Consider the following 9642-nt stretch of genomic DNA (forward strand, 5'->3'; position numbering starts at 1 on the left):
TGACATGCTTTTCATTGAACTTTAACGCATGTCATGTCTCTGCCATGCTGACATTCCTCTAAGTCTGTACCACTTAAGCCCTGGCTATTTGCTGAAACACTAAAATTGCTGAACTACGCTGTGTATTGTGAGCCGAGCTTGTACTGTAGATGTGCTGTTGCGATTTCCTGATGTTATTATTTTTGTTTTATGTTTGAGCAGTGCTCCTGGAAGGGGCTAACCTCCAATATCTGGCCTTTTCCGGGCTCTTCCGGTCACATTGGTCAAGCTTCGTGGGATGCTTAATGAAATTAACTAATTATTTATGTTTTTGCAGCTTTTCGCACATGCCCAGAATAGGGACACTAGGTTGAAACAAGCCCACAGAACCACAGTGGAACGGTGAAGCGGCCGTCACATGGCAGTCAAATCTGAGATAGCAACACTTATTTAAAACGCTACTGTACATGCTTCTATCATCTGAAACGCTAGCTATTGGCTATCTATTGGCCTCAATATTGAGGCCAATCCCTTATTTGGGGTACTTACAGCCTGCCTTCTGGATGCTTTAAACGCCACTGAGCAACTTTCATTGAAATAAATAGCTGGGAGAAGGGCAGTCCGCTCTATAGATGTATTATAACTCTATGGGCTGAAAGCCGTGAAGAAGAAAGGAGCCTTAAAGCGATAGTTCACCCCTAGAATGACTTTTGTTCAATCTATTACTCACTCCAATTTGAGGAGGCTCTTTGTGTCTCCATAGGGAACAAAGCAAGCTCTTTGTGTCTCCATAGGGAACCACTGCTGGTCATCAAATTATTGGCCTAGGAATGCAACAAAAACTGGCAAATATCCATGATCTGCATGGGGTGATATCCCTTTAAGGAGACATAAAATGAGAATGACATCAGCCTCACTGGTCCAGGATTGAAACATCTACCCAGCGGCTTCAAACATCAGCGCTACAATGCTGAAACATTTGATACTCTTAACTGACCTCACACCTGTATTTGATGGGGGATGGGTGTGCACCTGCAGGTACATTGGAGCGCTGGGCGCGCGGGTGATCTGTGACAACATTCCTGGCCTGGTGAACAAGCAGCGTCAGCTGTGCCAGCGGCACCCGGACCTGATGCAGTCCATCGGGGAGGGGGCCGTGGAGTGGATCAAAGAGTGTCAGCACCAGTTCCGCCACCACAGATGGAACTGCAGCACGTTGGACCGAGACCACACCGTGTTTGGAAGGGTCATGCTGAGAAGTGAGTTCACGCACAAATGTGTGAATGAAGGGGAGGGGGGGTTCTGTACATGTACAGTATGTCACTGTGTTGATGAATGAATGAATGATTTTCGTGTCTTGTTTTGAGATCCATCTGTGCGCCCCTGATGGCCTACTGGTCCAAGCACATATACATCGGCTTTGTGTAGCCTGCAGCAGGTCGCTGGTACGATTCCCGAGCCCGACCGGGGTTTGATGCGTGTCTCTCCCTCCATTTCCTGTCGATCTACTGTCTGTCAATAAAAGGCATAAAAAAAGCCCCCCCCCCAAAAAAAATATCTTAAAACAAATATAAAAAAGACCCATCTGTTACGGGATTAAGACGTTATACATATGTTGTGTGTGTGCGTGCGCTCGCGTGCCTGTGTCTGTCTGCATGTACGTGCTTGTTAGCTAATAAACATACATTTAATCTTATTGATGCAACTTTGGCCTCCCTGTTCGTGTGAACTTTCCCCCAGAGAACAGATATGGGGGGGGAATGACATGAATGGGAGAAAGTATTGTGGTTTCACCTTCCTCGGGAATGAGGAGAGATTGTGAAAGTGGATGTTCTCCGAAAACAAGTAGCAGATCGAGAGATCCACATGGGTGATGTATAAACAGTAATAGGAGATGTAAATATTTGGGTAGATGTTTCTGGCAGCCAGACAAAGCCTCGCTCCCTGACATATCGCCTGTGTTCTGCTTCGTTGCGTGAGCAGGAATGAGAATGGGAGGTGGGTTGGAAAGCCAGACCAAATAACCCCCCGAAAATCTCCTCTCTCTCTCCTCTGAAATGAAAACACAGGCCAGCGACTGAGAAAGCTGCCATCTGTGCAAATTAAAAGGTGAAAGGATAGTCTACAGCAGGGTTCTTCAACGTTTTCAGGCCAAGGACCCCTTAGTTGAGCGAGTGATGACTGTTCATAGATTCCATATAGTTTCATGATCGTTTGACAACGTCTCAACGTGGCACATTGTGAGCTTGTAGTGATCCTGTATAGTGAGCTTGTAGATCTTGTAGAGAGCTTGTAGATCGGCTAATTTCGGCAAAGAGATTTGGTTGGTGTTGTAGATCATTGGTTCCCAAACGTTTTAGCTCAAGACCCAAAAAAGAAATTAGACGTTACCGGGACCCAAACTAGTGAAAAAAGCAGATCTACAGGCTCGTACTTGTAGATCGGCAATTTGCACTACTTTCACTTACTACTAAAAGAGAGCACCAAGTGCAGAGCAGCTCAGGTCTGTTTTACTGAGTGGTTAACAACCTGTCTTTGCTCTGTGTCCATCCAGGCAGCAGAGAGGCAGCATTCGTGTACGCCATCTCCTCTGCCGGAGTGGTCTACGCCATCACCAGGGCCTGCAGTCAAGGGGAGCTGAAGATTTGCAGCTGTGACGGCCTGAAGCGTGGGCGATCGAGCGACGAGCGGGGCGACTTCGACTGGGGAGGCTGCAGTGACAACATCAACTACGGCATCAAGTTTGCCAAGGCCTTCGTGGACGCCAGGGAGAGGATGGTGAAGGACGCCCGGGCCCTGACGAACCTGCACAACAACCGCTGTGGGAGAATGGTGAGCAACAGCTTCACCTGTTGTTGAGCATTTAGCAAAGTCCGACCTGGTCCTGGTTACAGTTAATGTTCCAGTGTGATATAGGAAGTACCCTTTAAAAAATCCCGCCACGCACTGTTGTACTAATGAAACATAACTCCGGCCATGCACCGTTGTACTAATGAAACATAACTCCGGCCATGCACCGTTGTACTCTAGAAGTATAGCTCTTAAGTTCATACTAATGAGGATGGACATAGATAGTTAGGGACAGACAAAGCAAATTGTTGGGAGCTGTATTCCACCGCTCCAAAAACATGTCCTGGCTGAGAGACAGTCATGTAAAATAAACAAAACATATTTTTTGTGACCTAAACATAAACACTTTGTGACACAAATTAAAACAGAACAGCCCCTACTCTTCCTGATACATTTTAACAATAAAAACAGGAACAGATTGAGAAGGACACTGTTGCACAACCTAGACACACGCACAGCACACATACACACAGGGTATAGCTGCTCAAATTCACCGCTCCACTTCGAACCGATGGTTTGATTTGTTGTTATATGTATGAGGACCACATAAGTTATTGACATATCAGGTCAAAAGGACCTACTAGTCTCCTACCAGACTCCGCTGGTCATCAAATTATTGGCTTAGGAATGTGACAAAAATAAAAAGGTCTCCATGGCATATTCTTGTTATGAGTGTATAGTTTAAGAAAACATTATTCTCACCCAACTAATGCCATATCTTCACCAAAATAACATAATGGAAACATTTCAATCAGGCCTCAAAACCCAGCATAGCACAGAATCAGTCCTGTTGAAGGTTCACAATGACCTACTCATGTCCGCTGACATCGGGAACTGCTCCATCCTACTGCTGCTGGATCTGAGGACCTAACCAACCAAAAATGTGTACACACAAGTCTACAAATCTACACGCGGACAACATTTCTCATGGTAAACTGCGACCTTCGGTCGCAATAACTGCCTTGCGACATCAGATGTTGGATGGCACAAAACTGACTCCAATTAAATGACCAAAATGACCAAATTTGACCTAGTGTTATTCGGTCCACCTCAGTCCATCACACAGATCAAGAGTGATCTTGGCAACCTCTCCGCCTTTGTCAAACCCCATGCCAAAAATCTGGGGGTGTTCTTCGACTCCGCCTTTAAATTAGATAAACAAGTCAATTCCATAATCAAAACCAGTTTCTTCCATCTCAGCTCCATTTCCAAAATCAAACTATTTCTCTCTCCACATCACGTAGAAATAGTCATTCACGCACTTTATCATCCCGGCTAGATTACTGCAACTCCCTTTATACCGAAATCAGCCAATCATCCCTCTCCTGTCTCCAACTGGTCCAAAATGCTGCGGCCAGACTCCTGACTAGCACCAGGAGGAGAGACCACATTACCCCCATATTGGCATCTCTCCACTGGCCACCTGTGCGGTACAGAATCAATTTCAAGATCCTACTCTTCGTTTACAAAGGCTTATACGGACTGGCCCCTCCTTATATCACTGAACTCCTGTCTTATCCCCCCACCATCAGGACCCTCAGGTCAGCAGATAGGGGGACACTTGCCGTCCCATCATCTAACAAGAGACTCAGGGGGGACCGCGCCTTTGCTGTCGCTGGCAATTTTTTGGCAAATGTTCCATCCCAGGATAATGGATTTTGATTATCGCGATAATATTGTAAATCGCGATTTCTTTTGTCACAATAATCATGACATGACATTTTCATATGGTCCCATCCCTAATCCCTAGCCACCTCTGACCTGTACTGCAGGCGGTGAAGCGCTTCATGAAGCTGGAGTGCAAGTGTCACGGCGTGAGCGGCTCCTGCTCCCTGAGGACCTGCTGGCAGGCCATGTCCGACTTCAGGCGCACGGGCGACTACCTGCGCAAGAAGTACAACACGGCCATCGAGGTGACCATGAACCAGGATGGCACGGGCTTCACGGTGGCCGACCGGGACTTCAGGGGAAGCACCAAGAACGAGCTGGTCTACGTGGAGAACTCCCCGGACTACTGTCTGACGGACCGCACAGCAGGTGGGTTAGGGTTATAGGGCTGCATTTATCCAGTATCTTATTAGTCAGGGGTCTTCAACAGGGGGTCCTCAGAGTTACTACAGGGGGTCCTCCAAATCTTCCAATCCTTTTTATATTAACCACTTGAACCCTAGTGTCCATATTCTGAGAACTGTGCCAAAAATAGCAGATCCACAACGCCTCACAACGCTGCGAGGCGTTGTGAGCTTGCAGATCAGCTATTTCCGGCAAAGAGGTTTGGTGTAGAGGGGGAAAAGAGCAGACTAAGTACAGAGTGAAAGGTCAAGTTTATTAGGTAATGACGGTTCAAGTGCTGTGTTTTTGGTACCATTTCCTATTTCTATTTTCTAATATAAGCCGGCCTTCTTTATTATTGAAACATACCTGTCTGGTCTCAATTATTTACTCATTTAATTCTCCAGAGTCGAACCTTACCCATTTACAAGTCCAGGATTAATGCCTTATATGGTAGTGGTCGTTGCAAGTCTATTACACAGGTGTTACACTCCCGTCTGTGGACAGCTAAACTCCGGCACTGTTGGCACGATGGCAGCGAAGCTGTGCACGCACACTCCCTGGGTGGCGGAACCTCTGCCCCAAATTCTTTTACTTAGGCCTGTTATAGCGCCACCAGGACACGAACATCTGTAGTCATTAAACGAAACGGCTAAGCTTCACATCTAAAGTTGCCGCAAATCATGAACGCAGCTCTTGATTGCGGGGAAACTTTGCACGCATATTCACACTACACTGAGGAACAAATGCCACCCTTTTAACATTGCCGTATTATTGAGCCACCAGGAGGGAATTTTGCTAAAAGAAAAAAATACTCCCACAAATAATATTGTCCAAACATCACACAAATCAGTACACATTATCTCTTTACTAAAGTGATCAACCCGGATCCGTCTAATTTGTCATATTCCATCCTGATTGGTGAATTCCGAACATTGCTGGCTCACAATAACCTACCTGACCTGGTGGAGAACTTTGTTTCTTTTTTGGTTTAATCCAACGATTAAAGATACAAAGTTGCAAAACTACAAAGTGGAAGTTCTTTTATATGCGGAAGGCTGGATGTGTTCATTGCTATCTACCCCCCCCCCCCCCCCCCCTTCGCTAACAAGGTAATTCATTCACTCTCCCACAAGTGCAGTCTGTCACTTCACATTCATTCTCATTCACTACAAGCTAACTCTCATATGCCCACTCTCATTACCCACAGTGCATCTCAGGTGGTTAATTACTTGCGCCAGCAGAGCGTGCAAGTACTGCGTTCGGCTGCGTATTTATGTCAGTGTCCTTCATGTTTAAGCTTGTAGCCCAATCAGGGCCCAGCATTTCTGGCAACGTCATCATTAACAGCCAATGAGGGACCAGCATTCCTGTTGATGCCAGTGGTGATGTAACTGGCATCGCCAGTGGTGATGGCGTCCATGTGTCCGTCCCGCTAAAATGTATTCCATGTCTCCCGCAAAACTGGGCAACGACCAAGCTTCGTGGGACGTTTAATGAAATTAACTCATAAAGGGCATCGCTCACTTCACACTAGGTGTGATTTTTTACCAGGAGGCCACAATAACCTACCTGACCTGGCGGAGAGTCGGAGACCTGTGCTCCAAGGACAAATCTAGAATTCTCTTTTGAAAAACAATAACACATGACATTCTCTTATGGGGGTCCCTGGCCCACAATGTCTTCAAATGGGGGGTCTGCGTCCAAATCCTTGACATAAAAATGTTGGAGAACCACTGAGTTATTACACTGACTCTCACTACAGAGAATGACCTTCCCTCAGAGGCATGAAGAAACAATAGGGAGACAAGAGAGATACATATCGCCACAGTCCGGCTTCACCAAACCTGCGAGAATCAGACCCATCCACTGAAGGCTTGCATTCCTTTACAGCTTAAAGTTCAATTATTTGACCTTTTATCATCTCCCTTAATTCCCACAGTGTTTGCTTTTGCCTTGTGAGGCTCTGTCTCTCCCATCCCGTCCCATGCAAGGCCTTCTGTAGAGCATGAAAACTCAGTAAATCACTATTACTGGGATAGTTACACAGAAATAGCCTGTATCAGCAGAAAGTAAAAATCCCAGAGTTAATTTACGGGTGTACACTTAATTCTGAGGAGTTCACTGTGTAGATGTAGAATATGATGTTGTGATCATGATATCATCTTCAGTAGCTTCTCTCCTTTAGGGTTAGGCGGGCAGCCCTATTGTTGAAAAAAAATAACGGCTGATTCACAGGACTGTTTGCTTAGTTTTATATTGCATTTGTGCTTCAAAAATCATAAAAGTAGCGTTGATTTGTGGAAATCTTGCTGAAGAAAACGTGTAAATATTGTAGTTATTTTCAGCACTAATCAAAAATCCAATGCAAAAATCCCATAGGTTTTTTGTCAAAAGAAACAGGAATATTCCTCCTCCTTCCACCTACAAAAATACATCATCCCTCCCCTGGACTGCTCTGTGAAGTTGTGTTTAGCGTCTAGCGTAGGAAAACCACTGCTTCTACCATTATCAAGGTGCGGAGGTGTGATCTTAAAAAGAGCTTATGGGCAATCTTCACTGTCTAGGAATTCACACCCTAAGGATACAGGCAGGCTTATTTCTCAAATAACCTAACAGGACCTGGTCCAGCCAGCCGGGTCTCTTGTGAGGCTTGCAGGTGTGAACGTCCACTGTGTGTAATTTACAGTCTGTAGAAACCAATGGTGTCCATTTCTTTTTACAGTCTAAAACAAAAGTCTCACTTGGTTCTCTGAAGCACTGATATCTCCTCTCACCTGTCTTGTCTCCTCCTCGCCAGGCTCCCTGGGCACGGCGGGCAGAGTGTGCAACAAGTCCTCCCGGGGCACGGACGGCTGCGAGGTGATGTGCTGCGGGCGGGGCTACGACACCATGCGCGTCACGCGCGTCACCAAGTGCGAGTGCAAGTTCCGCTGGTGCTGCGCCGTGGAGTGCAGCGACTGCGAGAACACGGTGGACGTTCACACCTGCAAGCCTCACAAGAGACCCGGCTGGCTGGACCAGGGACGTGCAGAGAATGTCAGGGGAGAGGCAGGGGCTGACGTTTCTAAAAGGGCCTTTTGGTGAGAATACCGAAAATAGCCGACCTCCAAGCTCATAACGCGTCGCAGCAGCTTGGAGGTCTGCTATTTTATCGGTGCTTGATACCACACTGAACTAACCAGTATCAAGTCAATACTGGAGGTATGGCGTACGTACAACATGGATTTCTACACAGAGAGGGCACTTTTTTTCAACATGGTGGATTCAAGTTCAGGAGAGTTTGGACAAGGCAATTATCTTGAATGCTGCCTTCAGGTATGGCATGGAAAGAGGGCACAAAACTGGTCTGAAGAGGGCACTTTTTACAGACGGATAAAAGGGCAGGGGCTCAAGACCCCTTTGAAGTCTATGTGTAAACGTGCCTGGGATGGACCTAACCTGAGGGAGGAGGAGGGGGTGGGGGGGGGGGGATGGAGGCGTTGTCCCCTTAATCCAGTGGTTCTCAAAGTGCGGTCCCGGGACACCCCCAGGGGTTTTTGAGGCAGTTCCGAGGGGGGGGGGGGGGGGGGGTTCCCAGATAAATGATTGATAGTTAGGAATATTTGAGAACCGTTCACCTAATCGTCCCCTCCAGCTGACCTTTCGAACCTATGGGTGACCGGCTGCACTGCACTGCACACATTGACGGGATGACGAGCCAGTTTTCTTACCTCTGTTATCTCTGATCTGATTTGACTTCCAATCATAGAACCCGAAGAAGAAACATGTTCCATTTTAATTGGATGATGACGAAAACCAATGTATGCAGACTTTTTGGACTTTGATCTTTGTGTCGCAAATGCACCCTTGGTTGAGGCAAGGCGTTTAGGTGTCCGTTTGTTTGATGTACAGTGCTATAGTGTCTGTAAAGATGTTATGTGAGAGTTTTATTTTGCTTAAAAAAGGACAGTGTGAGATGGGGAGTGAGGGGTAGAGGGATCAGTATGGACACTGACTCATTTAAGAAATGTTGTATATTACGACTACATCACATTTTGCGTAATACAGTTATTATGCTACAAGTATGTGGAACTAGAACATAAATTCAAGAGTTTGTAAAAAAGCAGTTTTTAAAAAAAGAAAAAGAAAGAAACTTCAGGAAAGAAAGGCTGGAACTGCTAGGATGCAAAAAAACAATTTTGGAGAAGGCCTTTCAGAGATACTGTATTAAGTTTAATAAAATGAGATGGCAGGGATAATATGCTTCGCCGATTCCTTCAGCGGCTCCCAAATAATTGGCAAAACATTTTATTGGTGACATTAATATAAGAAATGTTAAAAAAAATATATAACAGGTGGTCATGTGGGTGGGCCACGAACGCTTTCAAGTTTTTCAAGTGGGGCCTTATCCAGAAAAGGTGGGAAACCACATGCTGTATTACGTGTAATAAAATGGGTTTGTAGTGATAATGCTAGACTTTGCCAGGAGGCCCATCATTACCTACACTTCTAGTTCTACATAATTACATCATCACACAATGACATCACAACATTGTCATCACAACCATTGTACTTGTCCTTTAAAACTAAACGTCTAATAAACAAAATGTCATTCAACAACTATTACAGCTAATTAAACTGTTGTTTAACAACTTAACATCCAGTGTCCGCCTGCTAGGGATGGGACCATAAACGATATTATCGTTTATCGTGATAAAAAAACACTCACGATAATCGTATTGTGAAGATTGAATATATCGTGATATCGTCCTCCGTCAT

General features: G+C 45.7%; 1 protein-coding gene across 1 annotated transcript in view; it reads left to right on the forward strand.

The window, feature by feature from the left end:
* Nucleotides 1-7987, forward strand: part of LOC308286685 (protein Wnt-2b-A-like) — a 13296-nt gene extending 5309 nt beyond the window's left edge. Inside the window, exons 2-5 of the mRNA XM_080727781.1 lie at nt 1018-1238; nt 2534-2811; nt 4602-4866; nt 7682-7987. Coding sequence (XP_080583907.1) covers nt 1018-1238; nt 2534-2811; nt 4602-4866; nt 7682-7968 — 1051 coding nt within the window. The 3' untranslated portion in view covers nt 7969-7987. The remainder of the gene's footprint in view (nt 1-1017; nt 1239-2533; nt 2812-4601; nt 4867-7681) is intronic.
* Nucleotides 7988-9642: the final 1655 nt, after the last annotated feature.

The sequence above is a fragment of the Nannobrachium achirus genome (genome assembly GCF_963921795.1).
Source record: "Nannobrachium achirus genome assembly, chromosome: 6".
In the NCBI taxonomy this organism is placed as follows: Eukaryota; Metazoa; Chordata; class Actinopteri; order Myctophiformes; family Myctophidae; genus Nannobrachium; species Nannobrachium achirus.